The sequence below is a fragment of the Lathamus discolor genome, chromosome 12 (genome assembly GCF_037157495.1).
Source record: "Lathamus discolor isolate bLatDis1 chromosome 12, bLatDis1.hap1, whole genome shotgun sequence".
NCBI lineage: Eukaryota > Metazoa > Chordata > Aves > Psittaciformes > Psittacidae > Lathamus > Lathamus discolor.
Window position 1 is genome coordinate 13032455 of NC_088895.1, and position 21630 is coordinate 13054084.

General features: G+C 53.4%; 2 protein-coding genes across 4 annotated transcripts; both read left to right on the forward strand.

Moving 5' to 3' along the window:
- Nucleotides 1-773: 773 nt before the first annotated feature.
- Nucleotides 774-7231, forward strand: LOC136021021 (coiled-coil domain-containing protein 63-like). 2 transcript variants are annotated; one of them, XM_065692777.1, is made up of 11 exons: nt 774-862; nt 1422-1585; nt 1997-2186; nt 3283-3402; nt 3852-4033; nt 4236-4417; nt 4892-5112; nt 5572-5646; nt 6024-6216; nt 6712-6909; nt 7106-7231. In XM_065692777.1, exons 1-11 carry the CDS (start codon nt 848-850, stop codon nt 7213-7215), a joined length of 1650 nt encoding a protein of 549 aa, XP_065548849.1. In that variant the 5' UTR covers nt 774-847; the 3' UTR covers nt 7216-7231. The 2 variants fall into 2 exon arrangements, with proteins under 2 accessions (XP_065548849.1, XP_065548848.1); XM_065692776.1 differs by having other exon boundaries at nt 6712-7231.
- A 6717-nt stretch (nt 7232-13948) lies between these two features.
- On the forward strand, nt 13949-20415 carry LOC136021012 (coiled-coil domain-containing protein 63-like). Of its 2 annotated transcripts, XM_065692757.1 has the most exons (11): nt 13949-14037; nt 14597-14760; nt 15172-15361; nt 16468-16587; nt 17037-17218; nt 17421-17602; nt 18077-18297; nt 18757-18831; nt 19209-19401; nt 19896-20093; nt 20290-20415. In XM_065692757.1, exons 1-11 carry the CDS (start codon nt 14023-14025, stop codon nt 20397-20399), a joined length of 1650 nt encoding a protein of 549 aa, XP_065548829.1. In that variant the 5' UTR covers nt 13949-14022; the 3' UTR covers nt 20400-20415. The 2 variants fall into 2 exon arrangements, with proteins under 2 accessions (XP_065548829.1, XP_065548828.1); XM_065692756.1 differs by lacking the exon at nt 20290-20415 and having other exon boundaries at nt 19896-20281.
- The last annotated feature ends 1215 nt before the right edge of the window (nt 20416-21630 follow it).

Genomic DNA, 21630 nt, shown 5'->3' on the forward strand with positions numbered 1-21630 from the left:
AGTCCAGGAGCTGCTTGCAGGGAAGGGACGGAAATGGCAACTCTGTGGCTCTTGAGAGCGAAACCCTGGGTTCTGCTTTCCAGTTAGAGCAAAGGCTTCAAAGTGCCAGCTTATGGGATGATTCAAAGATTCGAAGGGAAGCAAGAACCAGTAAATTGAGGGTTTCTGCTTGCTGTGGACACACAGCCAGGGAGACATCAGAGCACATGCTTCAGGGCTGCTTTTGGGGCACGGAAAGCCCTTTGGTCCATGTAATGGAGGCTCCCAGTACTCCCCTGGACACGCTCCTTGGTGATGGTCCCCGTGGAGAGCGCGTCCACATGCTGGTGTGATGTCGCTGTCATGGCAGCCAGGGTCGGAGCAGTACCCGCTCTCTGATGGGTTCTTTACTGCTCCTGTGCTTCCCACTGGAAATAGGGGCTGTTCTTGGGGAATAAGCCCCAGTGCTGCAGAGGGATGGGGGCTGCATCGAGGCAATGTCCCTGCTCATGCTGCCAGGGGACTCTGCCTGCTGGCACAGGAGGTCTGGCCTCACGGGGATTTCTATGGAAACCCAGGTACCCAATGGGATGGAATAGCTCAAACCATCTGTTCTTCCTCCACTTCTAAACTGGATAAGAGGAGCGTGCTTCGTGATGACATCCCTACACATGCTCTCCTTTTATTCATTGTGCAGCCATCTGTGTCGGTTTCCTTGTGTGCCAAAACACCTGAAGGACACAATCATACAACCAACCCCTTACCCAGGTTCTCTTTCTCCCCTTGGAAAGCAGGGCTGTCCCCGTGGAGGCTCTATCTTCCCCTTCCCACGGTGCCTGCAGGGTGACTACAGAATTAGCTGGAAGAAATGAGGAAGTCAAAGGTAAAAACTGAAGCACAAACCAAAGCTAAATGGGATCTGCCTTGGGGATCTTCCCTACAGAAAGAAATGCTGTGGTGCAGTGAGCTGGATGGCCAGTGGGGAGGGAGCCAGGCTTTCTTTTGCTAGCGAGGTGTTGGGTTGTGCTGGGTCTGACTCTGCTGGGGATGAGTCCTTAGCCTGATGTTTGGGTGCTGGGGAAGGCAGGGTTGGGAGATAACGCCTGAGGACACAGGCAGTGGTGGATCTAAATGCCACAGCTTCAGTGCTTTCCTGTTGGGCAGTTTCTCAGCTAGAAGTCACCTTCCCACAGCCGGGGATGTGAGCACTCCTGCTCCGCTCCTGGGCAAAGCTGGGTTTGTTCACATCCCCAGCACGGTGGGGTTTGCTCTGAAGTGGGTCAGATCCACTTATGGGGTTGGTTTATATGGCTCTGGTTTTGGTGCTGACACAGAGCTGGAGGTGATGCCATTAACCCACTCCTCTGTGTCCAGCTCCACTGCCTACCAGCAAATGCTGGTTGCATTTGCTCGAGTAACCAAACTCTCTCTCTGTGTGACAGGGGCTAGGACGCCCCTCAAGGCAGGACCTTTCAGATGAGCCTGTGAAGGTGTCAGAAAGGACGGCTGTGTCCGAGATCAGCAGCCTGCAGAAACAGTTTCGGATAGCAACGGAGAAGAGGAAGTCTTACAGTACCAACCTGAAACAGCAAATACTTGCCCAGGAGTGAGTTCAGCTTCACTCAGCTTCATTGTGTGTAGGTAGTTAGGGTTCGGCGGTCGGAAGACGCCGCGCTGTACGGAAAGATAAGAAGACAAGGCCCCTCTCCTTAGAGCCCGTGACGCTTGGTTTGTGACGTAAGCAGACGCAAGTGACGTTGTAAACGCAGGGTACATAACGCCGTGTTACCCGTCAGCAAACGCCATTTGCCGTCCACCACATTGGTGTCTGTGAGCTGATGGCCTGAGCGGGCTGGGGTTGGTCGCCGTGCCGTTCCTGAATCAGGTCGCCACGCCAGCAAAGGCAACAACTGTGCTTGGAAAGCTCCTCCATGCCGAGATGGAGGGCGGGTGTAGGACCTGCTGTGGTGTTGTAGATGGGATGTGCTAAATGTCATTTGTGGTTCTGTTTTTGCAGAAAAGAAATAGAATCTCTGACTCAAGAACAGAGAGAGGTGTCACTAAGGATAGGCCAGATCATGTCCCCGAAAAATAGGATGCTGGATGACAGAAATTGCAAAGAGGCCCAAGACCTTTTGCAGATCAGATATCAGTATGATTGTCTGATTAGAGAAAGAAAAGCACTGTTAGCTGTCCTGGACAAGCAGGTAAGAACATCTGGACTGTTTCCTGCTGAGCATGGTACAGCAGAGCAGAGTCACAGAGTGAGGCCTGGAGCTGGAACACCTCGATGTAAAATGCATTGAGTTCAGGTCTTGGAATATAGTGCTGCCTCCTGGCAAAAGACACATGACAATGACAAATGGATAGAGCCGTTCAAGTCAGCAGCGCTGGCTGGAAAAGTAAGGTCTGACCCTCAGCCTTGCTGTCCTAGTCTCTGCGGCTCCTCTTTGACGGCACGCGCCTGCCTGGGGTCAAGCAACATTCCTTTGACTTTTCCTCCTGAAAAAGAGGCAGAAATGGAACATCAGTTGTGCTGCCTGAGACGTGGCAAACAGAGGAGCAGCAGCACCTGTGGGATGTACCATTACTTCTCCTCTGGGCAGCCCGGTTGGATTTGGTCTGAGACCAAGGGAAACCTAGTGCTACAGAAGTGACAGGTCCTTGCTGCTTTCTGCTCTGAACAAATTGGCCATGACAGAAATCAGGGAACGTGCTCGGATGGTTTAGAGTTGCTCGAGGTGCTGCAGAGCTTTCCACACCAGGGTCAGCTTTCCATCAGGGATCTCTTGGCTGAGTTATACCTCTCCCACCCGCTCCCTGCTTCGCTGTTCTCCAACTCCTTTGTTCCTCTCCCGGATTTATTTCCTCTGGCAGCTCCCCACTTCTGGAAGAAGTTTTTCTCCTCTCAGTCCCAGGGAAGACTGCACAGATCCCTGTCTGCCCAGCACAATGAGACTACCAAAACCCCATCCTCATCACCTCTTCCACTCGACACAGAGTGCTGCTCTGCCGTGTCCAACACCTGCTGCATTTCCCTCCAGAGGCAGCTACATTTCCTTCATGACATGAAAGGAAACCCTTTCCTAGTTCTAGTTCATATTTCTGCATGTGCAGGATGGGATCCTTTGGGATTAAAGCTGTTTCTAGAACTGCGAGCTCACTAATGACATGGTTGCTGTAGTTCAAGTCAACAGAGGGTATTTTCTTTGGCTAGGTGTCCTGAGAAGAGCCCAGAACACAGGGGTGGGGATTAAGCTTTCCTTTTAGTATGATCATTGTTATTTTTAATCTGCGTTGCAGATAGCAGAGCTGGAAAAAAAGGTTGAGAAGCAAAACCTGATAGCAAGGAAGGCGAAGCAAGCAAACTGTCACAAACAGCTGCAGAAGCAGATTGACACACTGGAGATGCGTCTGTACAATGTAAGCAAACCTGTCGCAGACCTTTGGAGAGCACGCGTGAAACCCACTTTTTAGTAAGGACAAAGGGTAATGGTGCAAATGCATTTGGTTGACCTGAGCTGCATAAGGGACGTGGCTGTTCCCCTGGCCTGATTGCTCCCAGAATATCTCAAAGGCTCCTTCAAACTTGGTGACCCAAAGGCAGCACTTGTGCCACGCTGAGAAGCCTGAAGGTCTGCACCTGTGTACAGATAAAACCAAGCTGCCTGAAGCCACTTTGCTTTGGACGATGCCAGCTCCAGGTCCCTGTTGTGATTGGTCTGACTTACTATTGCCTTGCCTGTCTTTGGGAGGATAGTGCAGGGCCAGCTGAAGATCTCTTAGGCTGCTTGTCCTAAGTCTGGTCAAGGTCTTTCAACAGAGACCTGCGTCTTATACCAGCTTCAAGCTTTTTGCATCTCTCTTCCCAGGCCAATGTCCGTTTCAGTACCATCCTAGCCAAAAATAACAAGCTTCGAGAAGAGATTGAAAGTCTGCAAATCCAGAAAGCTGTTTTGGACAAGTTCTACTTCAAGCTCCATACAAAGCTGGATCAGCAGAAGAAAAGGATGAACGCTGCTGTCGAGCAAACCGCACAAGCCTACGAGCAGCTGTACGTGGCCTTGAGAGCCCTGTGTGGCAAACTCAGCACCAAGAGGCAATGCCAGTGATGAGTGCTGATGTGAAGAAAGAGATTTCAACTTCAGAGAGAGGCTTCAGCACTCCTGTCTAGAGCTGGGTGCTAGGATTAGGGTGCGGTCAGCGCAGGGAGACGGGTACACACGATGTAACCTGCTGCTGCTCTCTGTGTGCAGGTCAGAGGCCCAGACAAGGATTGCAGCCATGATCGAAAGGCACAGGGCAGACATTGCCCAGTACCACATTGAGATGCAGGAGCAGGAGCATATGCTTGCACGGGAGAGCAAATTGAAAGCCTTCACGCTTGCCAGATTTACTGATCGCTCTGAACTGGAGGAACAGGCCAAAAAGAAAAGAGGTATGAGAGGAGAGAGAGTACGTGCAGCTGGGACTGCCAACCAGGAGCCTGCAGAGCTGGCAAGGGGGCTGTTTACAGTGCTCTGTATCACTGAACCCCAAAGGAAGGACCTCTCCCCGTTCCAAAGGCTCCTTCACCCAACTTTCACCCTACAAGTGAAAAGGGTGAACACTGATAACCAACCAGCACTGTGTGTACCCTTGGGGCAGAGGGAGGGATGGGGAAGCTGCCCCTGTGTGCAACCATGTCTCCTTTTATCCTCCTGGGGAGGGATCCCACTGTGTTTGGCCCATTCCCGTGAGGACAGCGACTTCCCTGCTTAGTTTCAGTGCGAAATCAGGACACCTTCTGCCCCTCTGGCACTGCTGCGCCCTGTCCTGAGCTCCACCGAACCCTCAGCACCTGCAAGGGAAGGCTCTGTAAAGGGCACCTCGCAGGGACATACACAGCCTGGGCTCTCTGTCTCTCCCTCAGACTTGAAAGCAGCCCAGAGGGCCAAGAAGAGCCAAGGGGAGTGCTTTGAGACCCGCAAAGTGGCTTACAAACGCCTGCTGGAGCTGGCAGAGGATGGGAATGTCGACCAGCTGCTGAACAGCTTCATCGAGAAGGAGCAAAAGAGATTCGCCTGCTTCCTCTATGCCTCTGAGCTCAATGACGATGTGCAGAAGCTGCAGAGGAAGATCAAGGAAGTGCAGGTCTGTTCCAGCCTCTTCATGTCTCCCCTCTCAGCTGGTGGGTTTGGGCTGGAGTGGGTGTTTCCTCTCCCGTGTGTCCAGCCTCGCTGCCCGCACCAGAGCCCTGCTCTCAGCCTGCCGCACGGGTGGGATGAGGGGAATGCAAAGAGCTAGCTAACCATCCAACTCCACTAACCAGAGCTCTGCGTTCTCCGCGCTGAAAGGGGCTCAATGCTGCCACCGTGTACCCAGCAAAAATACTGCAGCATCCAGGAAAGCCAAGAGCTGCCTTTGCCTCCCTCCATAGCTGGAGTGAGAGGAGGGGACATCACCTGCCCTCCTGGCCTGGGGACAGTGATCCCCAGAGGGGTCAAGTGGGATGTCGCTGCTCCCAGGGCGGAGGGATGGTGCCCAGCCTCTGTTAGGCACATCTGGTGGGCATTCAGGCAGTATCCCCGTTGTGTGCTTGTGTTTACGCAGATTGAAATTGCATCCCTCGTGAAGGGCCAGAAGCAGGCAGAGACCAAGAACTTCCGTCTCACGAAGGAACTGGAGGTATGGCGGCCAGGATTTCCCTCTGCGAGGGCAGCAGATCCCCGTCTGTCCTGGCATGTCCCCTTGGGGGTCTGGTCCTGCCGATGCTGCTCTGGCTAATGTCAGAAAAGGGCCCTGCATAGGCTTTGGCAGCCCTGCCTCCCAGTGCATGGTGAGAGGGTGACTGGAGGGCTCCTGGCAAGCCTGCTCCTCCCTGAGCCTTGTCCTTGGCATGGGGAGCTTAGGATCCCCTTCACAGAGCCTTTCCCCTGCAGGGATGGGAGCATCCCACAGCCTCTCCTGGGGTGTCTCCGGTGTCCAGACTGGAAGTGGACAGGAAGGGGGTTGGGGGGAGAGCAGGGAACTGCTGTAACACCTTGCAAAACCTTTGCTGATAGAAAAAGCTAACGGAAACCACTGAGGAAGCCAACCGCTACGAAGACCTGTGCAAAGAGAGGAGCAAAACCCTGGGCCAGCTCAAATCCAGCATGGAAGTCCTGCTCAAAACAATCAACTGCGACACTACGGACATAAGGAAGCAGCTTGGAGAAAAAGGGGAGGTCACGGATCTGAACCTGATGAAGTATTTTGGTGAGTCAGGGCTGCCCATCTTCTCATGCCGCACAGTCTGGATCTCGTATGTCCACCACCTGCTTGCACTGAGTTTGAATTGAACTGGTTTTCCCCCCCTGCCCCAGCACGGATGGGTGTCCCTAATGTGATTTTGTGATGCCAAATTCCCAGCAAATTCAGGAGCTAACCTGCCCATCCCTGGAAGTGCTCACAAACCGTGTGGATGAGGCCCTTAGTGACATGGTTTAGTGGAGAACTTGTCAATGCTGGGGTAAAGGTTGGACTTGATCCTAAAGGTCTTTTCCGTCCTAGTTGATTCTATGATCCCCGTGGACCCCCAGGCCCTCATCTTGGCTCTGGGTGTGGGACCCAGCCTTGGACTCTTGTCCCTGGGGAGACAGGCTGCCTGACAACAGTCCCATGGGGAAATCCATGGGTCCCCTTCTCAGCAAATGTCTGGGGGTGGGTTTCGGCCCACAGAAGCCCTCTAGGATGGTGTTTCTTCCCATGCAGGTCTCATGGAGAAGAAGACCAATGAGCTCCTGCTGCTGGAGTCTGTCCTGCGCTACACACTGACTGCAGGCACTTCTCTGGACCTGCCCTTCACCAACCCACTGCTGGGAGGCCCTGAGCTGCTCCAGGAGATCAACTGCTCCCAGATTTGCCCACCACCTCCCACCCTGAGCAACAACGACGACGTCATCAATGCCTGTGAGTGCCGGATGCGGGAGGGAAGGGCCGTGTCCATGCAGCCCGACAATCCATGGTTCCTATGTCCCACTGTCACCTGTCCTCCCCAGCTAATCCCACCCAGCCTGTCCCGCCCTACCAGGTATATAAGTGGGAATATATACCTGCACACAGGTATATAAGGTGTGTGTGACGGGGTGGATGTTTTCTTGGGCAGTGGAGGTGCCTCTGGACCATGATCAGCTCCGTCAGATGGTTCTCCAGAACCACGAGAAGGACTGGGACAACGCTGCTGGCACGGATGAGAATGCAGCAGGGATGGAATAAATAGTTTTACTCTTGAGTTCCCCTCTGCTTCTGCATCCTGGACATCATTCCATCTCCCTTCTCCTCTGGAAGGAGCCCCACGCCTTCTGCAGGCTTCCAAAAGTGATATTTGGCATGGCTTCACCCACCCCTGGCAGCTGCTGTGTAAAGGGCCCACTGCAGAGGGACTGAGGGCACGTGGGGGTGATGTGCAGTGGGGCTGCAACGGTGGGGTGCGCGTCTGGGAGGGATCCAAAGGCGCAGACTCACCAGACAGGAACACCACACAGGCACACCACACAAGCCCAAGCACTGTTCACACCAGCAGCTGAATTTCTGCTTGCCAAAAGGCAATTTAATGTGGATGCCATTCACACGTTCCCCCGGACCAACAAGCAGGATGGAAGCCCTTGTGAAGGCCGCATCACAGTTACACAAGCAGTGGGGTATTGATTGTAAACCCAAAGATTTTACTCTCGCAGTTGCGAGGCTTTTGCAAACTGGGGTCATTGCCCAGCCGGTGGATATCCTCCTCCCCCAAGCGGGGGATAAATGTACTAAAGCGCTGGCCGAAGAAACGATGTCTTCGGGTTGTGGGAAAAATCTTAAGTCATGGGGGAAAGTCGTGCAGGCTCTGAAAAAGGCCATACAAGAGCAGGAGGCCTGGAAGGCGGCAGAGAACTGTTTGTTGGCCACCCCGAGACTGGGAGTCGGGGCGGCCACGCAGACTTTGCACGCCCCAGACGGTGCCGATTGTACTGAGCCCAAAGATCTGCAAGGGGCGACCCGTCCTCTCGACCGGGCCCCGACACGTGAACGGAGGGACAGAAACGAGATCAATCCCTCTGGGGCAGGCGGGCCGAGGAGGCCGGGGGCGCCGCGGAGAAAGCGCAGTCTGAGGCAGCCTGGCCTAGACCAGCGCCATGGGCGTCCCAAGATGGCGCCGAGCAGAAAGGCGGAGGGCGGGGCGAAGACGCCCTCGGCGGGGAAGGGGAGGAAGCGCTGGCGTTACCATGGCATGCAGTGGGGAGGAGGAGGAGAACGGGGAGCAGAGAACTGGTGGGGGCCCCCGGGAAAGCGAGGAGAGCGCAGCGAGGGGCAGAAAGCCGGTCGGAGCGGCCGCCGGGAGCCATGTCCCTGCAGGGCAAACAGCCCGCCGGGTAGAGGGGGGCGAACCAAGAGGGAGGGAACGGCCGCCCGCAAGGAAAGCGGTTGGGGCCGGGGCCCGACAAAACGCACAGGGAGCCGGCAGTAACCGGTCGGTCGAGCTCTGAGTCTGAGGGAGGCATCAGCGGGGACGGGCGGCTCGCAACCGATTCAAGCTCAGAGGCGGAGGAAACGAAGGCGAACAAAGGGGGGGAAATCCCCCTCACGGACTGGAGGAAAATAAAGGTTGCTTGCGCCGACTGGACCCCATCAGCCAACCTAGCGTTCCCGGTCCGGGTGACAGATGGGGGACAGAGGGTCCACTCGCCAATAAACCCTAAGGACATACAAGCGATTGTTAAGGCAGTCGCGGATAAAGGGCTTAATTCTGCCATGGTCTGCACCCTCATAGATGGTGTCTTCGGGGGAGATGACATGCTCCCGTTCGATATAAAACAAACTTGTAGAATGATCTCTGACGGGGCAGGGGTGATTGTTTTTAAACAAGATTGGGAATACAACTGTATCGGGCAACTAGCTCAAGTAACCGGGGCGGATCACCCGCTGCAGGGCTCCAGCCTGCAGGGATTAATGGGTACAGACCCAGCAATGATTACCCCCCAGGCGCAGGCCCAGGGCCTGCGGCCCTATGAGGTAATGACAACTACCCGTGCAGCCAGAGAAGCCATTCGTGAAGCCTCTAGAGTCGTCGTCAAGCCATTGCCATGGTCTACAATAAAGCAAAATGAAAACGAGAGGTTTACACAATTTGCAGATCGCCTCCAGGCGGCGGTCGACTCTTCGACCCTGCCTGCGGAAGCGAAGGGTGCGGTTGTTGCAGAATGCTCACGTCAGCATACGTTAGTCGGGCGTTGGCGCCGGTTCGACACAATAATCCAACCGCAATTATCGTTCAATACATGGACGATGTTGTGATCGCCGCACCATCGGGAAGTCGGGTAGACCAGCTAATATCAACAGTTTCGGAAACTTTAAAGACCAGCGGGTTCGAGATCGCGAGCGCGAAAGGTGAAAAGGGAGCATGTGTAAGCTTTCCGGGAGTGGAGATCACAAACTCTTACGTAACCCCACCCCAAATAAAAATTTGCCGAAATATCAAAACCCTCCATGACACGCAACAGTTAGTAGGGCCCCTACAATGGCTTCGCAACACTGTCTTGATCCCCCCCAAAATTATGGCCCCCTTATACGATCTTTGAAAGGAAAGAACCCGTGGGATCAAAAAACTCTGACAAAGGAACCGATGAACTCTCTTGACTTTATCGAACAACAAATATCGTCAAGCACGCTTGCCAGGTGGGACCCAGATGTACCACTCGATCTGTATGCACAGCTCACGAAAGGAGGGGGGGCAGGGGCACTAGCCCAGGGGCCCCCTGAAAAAGCTCAACCAATACAGTGGATAATCCTGGGAAAACCGTCACGCGCATTCTCTCCAGGAGTCGAATGCCTCGGTAACCTTATCATGAAAGGCAGAAAACTCGCCCTAAGACACCTAGGCACGGAACCCGCCAAAATAGATCTACCTTTTCGCAAACAGCTCCCAGCGCTATCAGCAGCGATGTCAGAGTACCTAGCTATGGCTCTCGCTGGATTTGGCGGAGAAGTCCAACATGCTACAAAGCCCCCCTGGACCGAAATGCTAGCAATTGTCGACGTTGACCTCCCAAGGAAGATCACGGATCGGCCCCAACAAGGACCTACAGTCTTCGCGGATGCATCCTCAGCCACCTCAACAGCAGCGGCGGTATGGCAATCAGGAACAGAATGGCACTGCATTAAAAATGACCGATTATGCGCTTTCAGTCCAACAGTTAGAAGCGATGGCCATCGTACTGGCGTGTGGACTGTTCCCAATGGAACACCTAAACATAGTAACTGATTCGATGTTCGTAGCCAGACTTTGCTTAGCTATGTCAGGACCCGGCGTATCGACATCCACAACAGCTCTCATGATAGAAGAAGCACTTCTTTCCCCAAAGGGTACCATATCGGTCATCCACGTCAACAGCCACAATCCAATTAAAGGGTTTTTCCAAACCGGCAACGACAAAGCAGACGCTGCTGCAAAAGGGTTGTGGGCGCTAAGAGAGGCCCGCCAGCTACACGAGTCTCTCCACATCGGAGCTAAAGCGCTAGCGATATAGATATCTATAGATGGATAGATAGATAGATAGATAGATACATACATACATGCATACATACATACATATAGCGGAATAATTGTAGCCACACAACACCTTAAAACCGACTCTAAAGCGAGCATCCAACATTGGCTGACAGCCATGGCATGGCTCGGCATCCCCAATCAGATCAAAACTGACAATGGCCCAAACTTTGTCTCTAAATCAGTCCAGGCATTTGCTTTAAAATGGGATATCACTTTAACACACGGTAGTCCGTACAATAGCACAGGACAGGCTATGGTCGAACGAGCGAATCAAACTCTGAAATCTAAATTAGAGGTGCTAGCGAAAACAGAAGGTTTTAGCAACGCCATTCCCCCGGGAGACCAAACACGCCTGTTAGCAACCGCGCTTTTAGCACTAAATCAGTTCCCCAGGGGAGAGGAGGTGAGGAGCCCCACCCAAAAACATTGGGCCACTCGAGCACTAGAAGAAGGCCCGTTAGTTATAATTAAAAATGAGCTGGGAGAGTGGGAACAGGGGTGGAGGCTGGTCCTGACAGGGCGAGGGTATGCCGCAGTCAGAAAAGATGGCAGAGTTAAATGGTGCCCACTTAAGTCTATTAAACCAGATCTTCAGAACAAAATGGATAAAACCAATGAAACTAATGAAAACTGCGAGTTTTTGCCCACAGGACCAGCTCATCAGACGTCCCCGGAACCCATACATGCCGGTGACCGACAGAGAGAAATCCTCTTTGGAAAATGATGCAAGTTAGCTATCAAGTACTGAACGAAACTCACCCAAATCTTACCGAACCTTGTTGGCTGTGCTACGGGATAAACCCACCCTATTATGAGGCTATAGGAGTAGGTGATGAACCCTCACGGATAAACGTTCCAAACCCGGCCCAGTGTGTATGGGACACAGAAAAACAAGGAATCACAACAGAGCAAATAGCGGGACGTGGCGTGTGTGTAGGTAAAGTCCCGAAAACCAAAAACAACTGTGTGTTAATAAGATCCAAGAGAGCACCTCTGCAAAATGGCTAATACCGGCCAACAATACTAAGTGGGTTTGTTCTCTTATGGGAATGGCACCTTGTCTGTCGCTGGAAAAATTTAACCCATCCGCAGAATATTGTGTCCAAGTAATTGTAATCCCCAAAATCTTTTACCGTACCGAAGAGTTTGTTTATGACTCACATACCACCCCGAATCGTCACTTGTTCAAACGAGAACCCTTCACAGCATTGACAGTAGCCACGTTAATGATCCTGGGAGGTGTGGGAGTAGGAACAGGAGTAACCTCATTGGTACAACAGAGCAAAAATTTAAAGCACTAAGGATGGCCGTAGACGAGGACCTGGTAAGAATGGAACAGTCAATAACTGCTTTAGAAAAATCTATCAGATCACTGTCCGAGGCAGTGCTGCAAAAGCGGAGAGGACCAGATTTAATGTTTTTACAGCAAGGAGGGGTGTGTGCAGCGCTTAGAGAAGAATGCTGTGTATACGCAGATCACACTGGAGTAGTGAGGGACACTGTGGCCAAACTTGGAGAAGGTTTAGGAAAAAGAAAAAGGGAAAGAGAAGCTCAACAAGGATGGTACGAATCATGGTTCAACCATTCACCGTGGCTAACCACCCTGATATCTACCCTAGTGGGACCGATTGCAATGATCGTGATGGCACTAATTTTGGGGCCCTGTGTTCTGAACAAGCTTGTGTCGTTTGATAAGAGCCGGCTAGAAAAAGTCAATATTATGTTCATAGAACGTCAACAACTGCTTTAAGAACGTTCTTGTTTGAAGTTTCCTTTCGCCATCTCCAGTTATACTCCATAGATCCCAGTTACCCCCCGGTTACCTCTTGTTCTATGTGCCTCGTGTTTTATGCTCAAGTTTGTTTGTGATATGTACCTCAAGATTCTCACAAATATACATACAGTAAGATAAGACACTTATAGAGTATAGAATTGAAGCGAGATGTATTTAATATCTAAAATGAGGATACACCTCTTCTAGAACTTGTTAGGTTTTGGCCGATTTATTTACGCATAGGGAGGGGGGAAATGTAGGTAGTTAGGGTTCGGCGGTCGGAAGATGCCGCGCTGTACGGAAAGATAAGAAGACAAGGCCCCTCTCCCTAGAGCCAGTGACGCTTGGTTTGTGACGTAAGCAGATGGAAGTGACGTCATAAACGCAGGGTATATAAAGCCGTGCTACCCGTCAACAAACGCCATTTGCCGTCCAGGCTTTGCTGAGTCCCTGGGAAGAAGCTGGACGCGCGCTCCAGCTCACGAGGAAGGGATTATCATAGCTCTTGTGATTCAGCCCACAGCTCCTGTGTGCACGGAAAAGGGAGAAGCAGGTATGAATCCTTAGTTTGTTCCCTGTATCGGCTCTGTCTCTCTCTCCAGGTGGGCAGTGCCTGTTCTCCCAGTGGCAGGCATCTCCCGGGTGTCCGGGTGCTGAGACAGTGGCAGCGATGTGGTGCTTGCTGCTTCTCCATGAGTGAAACAGACAGAAAGTAGGCATGAAGTCCAGGAGCTGCTTGCAGGGAAGGGACGGAAATGGCAACTCTGTGGCTCTTGAGAGCGAAACCCTGGGTTCTGCTTTCCAGTTAGAGCAAAGGCTTCAAAGTGCCAGCTTATGGGATGATTCAAAGATTCGAAGGGAAGCAAGAACCAATAAATTGAGGGTTTCTGCTTGCTGTGGACACACAGCCAGGGAGACATCAGAGCACATGCTTCAGGGCTGCTTTTGGGGCACGGAAAGCCCTTTGGTCCATGTAATGGAGGCTCCCAGCACTCCCCTGGACACCCTCCTTGGTGATAGTCCCCGTGGAGAGCGCGTCCACATGCTGGTGTGATGTCGCTGTCATGGCAGCCAGGGTCGGAGCAGTACCCGCTCTCTGATGGGTTCTTACTGCTCCTGTGCTTCCCACTGGAAATAGGGGCTCTTCTTGGGGAATAACTGACTGCCATCGTGGTCCTGTCCCCTGGCTGGAGAGGAACTGCTGCATCCTGCAGCAGGGTGAGCAGCACTGTGGGGTACAGGGGAGCCCGGATGGCTGCAGTGGGGCTGGGGGGGCACCAGCTTTGGGGGTGAGGGCTGAGGGGTCGGCCCCAGTGCTGCAGAGGGATGGGGGCTGCATCGAGGCAATGTCCCTGCTCATGCTGTCAGGGGACTCTGCCTGCTGGCACAGGAGGTCTGGCCTCACGGGGATTTCTAAGGAAACCCAGGTACCCAATGGGATGGAATAGCTCAAACCATCTGTTCTTCCTCCACTTCTAAACTGGATAAGAGGAGCGTGCTTCGTGATGACATCCCTACACATGCTCTCCTTTTATTCATTGTGCAGCCATCTGTGACGGTTTCCTTGTGTGCCAAAACACCTGAAGGACACAATCATACAACCAACCCCTTACCCAGGTTCTCTTTCTCCCCTTGGAAAGCAGGGCTGTCCCCGTGGAGGCTCTATCTTCCCCTTCCCACGGTGCCTGCAGGGTGACTACAGAATTAGCTGGAAGAAATGAGGAAGTCAAAGGTAAAAGCTGAAGCACAAACCAAAGCTAAATGGGATCTGCCTTGGGGATCTTCCCTACAGAAAGAAATGCTGTGGTGCAGTGAGCTGGATGGGCGGTGGGGAGGGAGCCAGGCTTTCTTTTGCTAGCGAGGTGTTGGGTTGTGCTGGGTCTGACTCTGCTGGGGATGAGTCCATAGCCTGATGTTTGGGTGCTGGGGAAGGCAGGGTTGGGAGATAACGCCTGAGGACACAGGCAGTGGTGGATCTAAATGCCACAGCTTCAGTGCTTTCCTGTTGGGCAGTTTCTCAGCTAGAAGTCACCTTCCCACAGCCGGGGATGTGAGCACTCCTGCTCCGCTCCTGGGCAAAGCTGGGTTTGTTCACATCCCCAGCACGGTGGGGTTTGCTCTGAAGTGGGTCAGACCCACTTATGGGGTTGGTTTATATGGCTCTGGTTTTGGTGCTGACACAGAGCTGGAGGTGATGCCATTAACCCACTCCTCTGTGTCCAGCTCCACTGCCTACCAGCAAATGCTGGTTGCATTTGCTCGAGTAACCAAACTCTCTCTCTGTGTGACAGGGGCTAGGACACCCCTCAAGGCAGGACCTTTCAGATGAGCCTGTGAAGGTGTCAGAAAGGACGGCTGTGTCCGAGATCAGCAGCCTGCAGAAACAGTTTCGGATAGCAACGGAGAAGAGGAAGTCTTACAGTACCAACCTGAAACAGCAAATACTTGCCCAGGAGTGAGTTCAGCTTCACTCAGCTTCATTGTGTGTAGGTAGTTAGGGTTCGGCGGTCGGAAGACGCCGCGCTGTACGGAAAGATAAGAAGACAAGGCCCCTCTCCCTAGAGCCCGTGACGCTTGGTTTGTGACGTAAGCAGACGCAAGTGACGTTGTAAACGCAGGGTACATAACGCCGTGTTACCCATCAGCAAACGCCATTTGCCGTCCACCACATTGGTGTCTGTGAGCTGATGGCCTGAGCGGGCTGGGGTTGGTCGCCGTGCCGTTCCTGAATCAGGTCGCCACGCCAGCAAAGGCAACAACTGTGCTTGGAAAGCTCCTCCATGCCGAGATGGAGGGCGGGTGTAGGACCTGCTGTGGTGTTGTAGATGGGATGTGCTAAATGTCATTTGTGGTTCTGTTTTTGCAGAAAAGAAATAGAATCTCTGACTCAAGAACAGAGAGAGGTGTCACTAAGGATAGGCCAGATCATGTCCCCGAAAAATAGGATGCTGGATGACAGAAATTGCAAAGAGGCCCAAGACCTTTTGCAGATCAGATATCAGTATGATTGTCTGATTAGAGAAAGAAAAGCACTGTTAGCTGTCCTGGACAAGCAGGTAAGAACATCTGGACTGTTTCCTGCTGAGCATGGTACAGCAGAGCAGAGTCACAGAGTGAGGCCTGGAGCTGGAACACCTCGATGTAAAATGCATTGAGTTCAGGTCTTGGAATATAGTGCTGCCTCCTGGCAAAAGACACATGACAATGACAAATGGATAGAGCCGTTCAAGTCAGCAGCGCTGGCTGGAAAAGTAAGGTCTGACCCTCAGCCTTGCTGTCCTAGTCTCTGCGGCTCCTCTTTGACGCACGCGCCTGCCTGGGGTCAAGCAACATTCCTTTGCTTTCCCCTTGACTTTTCCTCCTGAAAAAGAGGCAAAAATGGAACATCAGTTGTGCTGCCTGAGACGTGGCAAACAGAGGAGCAGCAGCACCTGTGGGATGTACCATTACTTCTCCTCTGGGCAGCCCGGTTGGATTTGGTCTGAGACCAAGGGAAACCTAGTGCTACAGAAGTGACAGGTCCTTGCTGCTTTCTGCTCTGAACAAATTGGCCATGACAGAAATCAGGGAACGTGCTCGGATGGTTTAGAGTTGCTCGAGGTGCTGCAGAGCTTTCCACACCAGGGTCAGCTTTCCATCAGGGATCTCTTGGCTGAGTTATACCTCTCCCACCCGCTCCCTGCTTCGCTGTTCTCCAACTCCTTTGTTCTTCTCCCGGATTTATTTCCTCTGGCAGCTCCCCACTTCTGGAAGACGTTTTTCTCCTCTCAGTCCCAGGGAAGACTGCACAGATCCCTGTCTGCCCAGCACAATGAGACTACCAAAACCCCATCCTCATCACCTCTTCCACTCGACACAGAGTGCTGCTCTGCCTTGTCCAACACCTGCTGCATTTCCCTCCAGAGGCAGCTACATTTCCTTCATGACATGAAAGGAAACCCTTTCCTAGTTCTAGTTCATATTTCTGCATGTGCAGGATGGGATCCTTTGGGATTAAAGCTGTTTCTAGAACTGCGAGCTCATTAATGACATGGTTGCTGTAGTTCAAGTCAACAGAGGGTATTTTCTTTGGCTAGGTGTCCTGAGAAGAGCCCAGAACACAGGGGTGGGGATTAAGCTTTCCTTTTAGTATGATCATTGTTATTTTTAATCTGCGTTGCAGATAGCAGAGCTGGAAAAAAAGGTTGAGAAGCAAAACCTGATAGCAAGGAAGGCGAAGCAAGCGAACTGTCGCAAACAGCTGCAGAAGCAGATTGACACACTGGAGATGCGTCTGTACAATGTAAGCAAACCTGTCGCAGACCTTTGGAGAGCACGCGTGAAACCCACTTTTTAGTAAGGACAAAGGGTAATGGTGCAAATGCATTTGGTTGACCTGAGCTGCATAAAGGACGTGGCTGTTCCCCTGGCCTGATTGCTCCCAGAATATCTCAAAGGCTCCTTCAAACTTGGTGACCCAAAGGCAGCACCTGTGCCACGCTGAGAAGCCTGAAGGTCTGCACCTGTGTACAGATAAAACCAAGCTGCCTGAAGCCACTTTGCTTTGGACAATGCCAGCTCCAGGTCCCTGTTGTGATTGGTCTGACTTACTATTGCCTTGCCTGTCTTTGGGAGGATAGTGCAGGGCCAGCTGAAGATCTCTTAGGCTGCTTGTCCTAAGTCTGGTCAAGGTCTTTCAACAGAGACCTGCGTCTTATACCAGCTTCAAGCCTTTTGCATCTCTCTTCCCAGGCCAATGTCCGTTTCAGTACCATCCTAGCCAAAAATAACAAGCTTCGAGAAGAGATTGAAAGTCTGCAAATCCAGAAGGCTGTTTTGGACAAGTTCTACTTCAAGCTCCATACAAAGCTGGATCAGCAGAAGAAAAGGATGAACGCTGCTGTCGAGCAAACCGCACAAGCCTACGAGCAGCTGTACGTGGCCTTGAGAGCCCTGTGTGGCAAACTCAGCACCAAGAGGCAATGCCAGTGATGAGTGCTGATGTGAAGAAAGAGATTTCAACTTCAGAGAGAGGCTTCAGCACTCCTGTCTAGACCTGGGAGTTAGGATTAGGGTGCGGTCAGTGCAGGGAGACGGGTACACACGATGTAACCTGCTGCTGCTCTCTGTGTGCAGGTCAGAGGCCCAGACAAGGATTGCAGCCATGATCGAAAGGCACAGGGCAGACATTGCCCAGTACCACACTGAGATGCAGGAGCAGGAGCATATCCTTGCACGGGAGAGCAAATTGAAAGCCTTCACGCTTGCCAGATTTACTGATCGCTCTGAACTGGAGGAACAGGCCAAAAAGAAAAGAGGTATGAGAGGAGAGAGAGTACGTGCAGCTGGGACTGCCAACCAGGAGCCTGCAGAGCTGGCAAGGGGGCTGTTTACAGTGCTCTGTATCACTGAACCCCAAAGGAAGGACCTCTCCCCTTTCCAAAGGCTCCTTCACCCAACTTTCACCCTACAAGTGAAAAGGGTGAACACTGATAACCAACCAGCACTGTGTGTACCCTTGGGGCAGAGGGAGGGATGGGGAAGCTGCCCCTGTGTGCAACCATGTCTCCTTTTATCCTCCTGGGGAGGGATCCCACTGTGTTTGGCCCATTCCCGTGAGGACAGCGACTTCCCTGCTTAGTTTCAGTGCGAAATCAGGACACCTTCTGCCCCTCTGGCACTGCTGCGCCCTGTCCTGAGCGCCACCGAACCCTCAGCACCTGCAAGGGAAGGCTCTGTAAAGGGCACCTCGCAGGGACATACACAGCCTGGGCTCTCTGTCTCTCCCTCAGACTTGAAAGCAGCCCAGAGGGCCAAGAAGAGCCAAGGGGAGTGCTTTGAGACCCGCAAAGTGGCTTACAAACGCCTGCTGGAGCTGGCAGAGGATGGGAATGTCGACCAGCTGCTGAACAGCTTCATCGAGAAGGAGCAAAAGAGATTCGCCTGCTTCCTCTATGCCTCTGAGCTCAATGACGACGTGCAGAAGCTGCAGAGGAAGATCAAGGAAGTGCAGGTCTGTTCCAGCCTCTTCATGTCTCCCCTCTCAGCTGGTGGGTTTGGGCTGGAGTGGGTGTTTCCTCTCCCGTGTGTCCAGCCTCGCTGCCCGCACCAGAGCCCTGCTCTCAGCCTGCCGCACGGGTGGGAAGAGGGGAATGCAAAGAGCTAGCTAACCATCCAACTCCACTAACCAGAGCTCTGCGTTCTCCGCGCTGAAAGGGGCTCAATGCTGCCACCGTGTACCCAGCAAAAATACTGCAGCATCCAGGAAAGCCAAGAGCTGCCTTTGCCTCCCTCCATAGCTGGAGTGAGAGGAGGGGACATCACCTGCCCTCCTGGCCTGGGGACAGTGATCCCCAGAGGGGTCAAGTGGGATGTCGCTGCTCCCAGGGCGGAGGGATGGTGCCCAGCCTCTGTTAGGCACATCTGGTGGGCATTCAGGCAGTATCCCCGTTGTGTGCTTGTGTTTACGCAGATTGAAATTGCATCCCTCGTGAAGGGCCAGAAGCAGGCAGAGACCAAGAACTTTCGTCGCACGAAGGAACTGGAGGTATGGCGGCCAGGATTTCCCTCTGCGAGGGCAGCAGATCCCCGTCTGTCCTGGCATGTCCCCTTGGGGGTCTGGTCCTGCCGATGCTGCTCTGGCTAATGTCAGAAAAGGGCCCTGCATAGGCTTTGGCAGCCCTGCCTCCCAGTGCATGGTGAGAGGGTGACTGGAGGGCTCCTGGCAAGCCTGCTCCTCCCTGAGCCTTGTCCTTGGCATGGGGAGCTTAGGATCCCCTTCACAGAGCCTTTCCCCTGCAGGGATGGGAGCATCCCACAGCCTCTCCTGGGGTGTCTCCGGTGTCCAGACTGGAAGTGGACAGGAAGGGGGTTGGGGGGAGAGCAGGGAACTGCTGTAACACCTTGCAAAACCTTTGCTGATAGAAAAAGCTAACGGAAACCACTGAGGAAGCCAACCGCTACGAAGACCTGTGCAAAGAGAGGAGCAAAACCCTGGGCCAGCTCAAATCCAGCATGGAAGTCCTGCTCAAAACAATCAACTGCGACACTACGGACATAAGGAAACAGCTTGGAGAAAAAGGGGAGGTCACGGATCTGAACCTGATGAAGTATTTTGGTGAGTCAGGGCTGCCCATCTTCTCATGCCGCACAGTCTGGATCTCGTATGTCCACCACCTGCTTGCACTGAGTTTGAATTGAGCTGGTTTTCCCCCCCTGCCCCAGCACGGATGGGTGTCCCTAATGTGATTTTGTGATGCCAAATTCAAGGCAAATTCAGGAGCTAACCTGCCCATCCCTGGAAGTGCTCACAAACCGTGTGGAGAGGCCCTTAGTGACGTGGTTTAGTGGTGGCCTTGTCAATGCTGGGGTAAAGGTTGGACTTGATCCTAAAGGTCTTTTCCGTCCTAGTTGATTCTATGATCCCCGTGGACCCCCAGGCCCTCATCTTGGCTCTGGGTGTGGGACCCAGCCTTGGACTCTTGTCCCTGGGGAGACAGGCTGCCTGACAACGGTCCCATGGGGAAATCCATGGGTCCCCTTCTCAGCAAATGTCTGGGGGTGGGTTTCGGCCCACAGAAGCCCTCTAGGATGGTGTTTCTTCCCATGCAGGTCTCATGGAGAAGAAGACCAATGAGCTCCTGCTGCTGGAGTCCGTCCTGCGCTACAAACTGACTGCAGGCACTTCTCTGGACCTGCCCTTCACCAACCCACTGCTGGGAGGCCCTGAGCTGCTCCAGGAGATCAACTGCTCCCAGATTTGCCCACCACCTCCCACCCTGAGCAACAACGACGACGTCATCAATGCCTGTGAGTGCCGGATGCGGGAGGGAAGGGCCGTGTCCATGCAGCCCGACAATCCATGGTTCCTATGTCCCACTGTCACCTGTCCTCCCCAGCTAATCCCACCCAGCCTGTCCCGCCCTACCAGGTATATAAGTGGGAATATATACCTGCACACAGGTATATAAGGTGTGTGTGACGGGGTGGATGTTTTCTTGGGCAGTGGAGGTGCCTCTGGACCATGATCAGCTCCGTCAGATGGTTCTCCAGAACCACGAGAAGGACTGGGACAACGCTGCTGGCACGGATGAGAATGCAGCAGGGATGGAATAAATAGTTTTATTCTTGAGTTCCCCTCTGCTTCTGCATCCTGGACATCATTCCGTCTCCCTTCTCCTCTGGAAGGAGCCCAGCGCCTTCTGCAGGCTTCCAAAGGTGATATTCGGCATGGCTTCACCCACCCCTGGCAGCTGCTGTGTAAAGGGCCCACTGCTCTCCAGTGGGGTGCTGTCACCATGGCACAGCCTAGCACCCTTCCTGCAGCCAGGCATTGTGCAGCTACGAGGGAGGAGATGGGGACCACGGTCCCAGTCCTGCCCTATGCCTGCCCAAGCAGTGTGCTTGCTGGGTGTTCCCTGCTAACCTGGAAGGAGCAGGCAGCTCTCTGCTGCCTAAAGTAAAGCTGAGCTCAGTGCTGGTCCTGGGCTGCTTGGGCCAGATGGCTGCTTGCCACTGCCCAAACAGGCTGTTTGGGGCTGGGAGCTGGGCCAGGCTGGGCCACATTGAGGCAGAGGGACTGAGGGCACGTGGGGGTGATGTGCAGTGGGGCTGCAACGGTGGGGTGCGCGTCTGGGAGGGATCCAAAGGCGCCGACTCACCAGACAGGAACACCACACAGGCACACCACACAAGCCCAAGCACTGTTCACACCAGCAGCTGAATTTCTGCTTGCCAAAAGGCAATTTAATGTGGATGCCATTCACACGTTCCCCCGGACCAACAAGCAGGATGGAAGCCCTTGTGAAGGCCGCATCACAGTTACACAAGCAGTGGGGTATTGATTGTAAACCCAAAGATTTTACTCTCGCAGTTGCGAGGCTTTTGCAAACTGGGGTTATTGCCCAGCCGGTGGATATCCTCCTCCCCCAAGCGGGGGATAAATGTACTAACGCGTTGGCCGAAGAAACGATGTCTTCGGGTTGTGGGAAAAATCTTAAGTCATGGGGGAAAGCCGTGCAGGCTCTGAAAAAGGCCATAGAAGAGCAGGAGGCCTGGAAGGCGGCAGAGAACTGTTTGTTGGCCACCCCGAGACTGGGAGTCGGGGCGGCCACGCAGACTTTGCACGCCCCAGACGGTGCCGATTGTTCTGAGCCCAAAGATCTGCAAGGGGCGACCCGTCCTCTCGACCGGGCCCCGACACGTGAACGGAGGGACAGAAACGAGATCAATCCCTCTGGGGCAGGCGGGCCGAGGAGGCCGGGGGCGCCGCGGAGAAAGCGCAGTCTGAGGCAGCCTGGCCTAGACCACCGCCATGGGCGTCCCAAGATGGCGCCGAGCAGAAAGG

Excerpts from the sequence above, each read along its gene's own strand:
- LOC136021021 (XM_065692776.1), top strand. Across the intron at positions 1,586-1,996 it reads CAGCAAATACTTGCCCAGGA|AAAAGAAATAGAATCTCTGA; the intron begins GTGAGTTCAGCT and ends CTGTTTTTGCAG. Across the intron at positions 5,113-5,571 it reads GGAAGATCAAGGAAGTGCAG|ATTGAAATTGCATCCCTCGT; the intron begins GTCTGTTCCAGC and ends GTGTTTACGCAG.
- LOC136021012 (XM_065692756.1), top strand. Across the intron at positions 16,588-17,036 it reads TGGAGATGCGTCTGTACAAT|GCCAATGTCCGTTTCAGTAC; the intron begins GTAAGCAAACCT and ends CTCTCTTCCCAG. Across the intron at positions 18,832-19,208 it reads GTCGCACGAAGGAACTGGAG|AAAAAGCTAACGGAAACCAC; the intron begins GTATGGCGGCCA and ends CTTTGCTGATAG.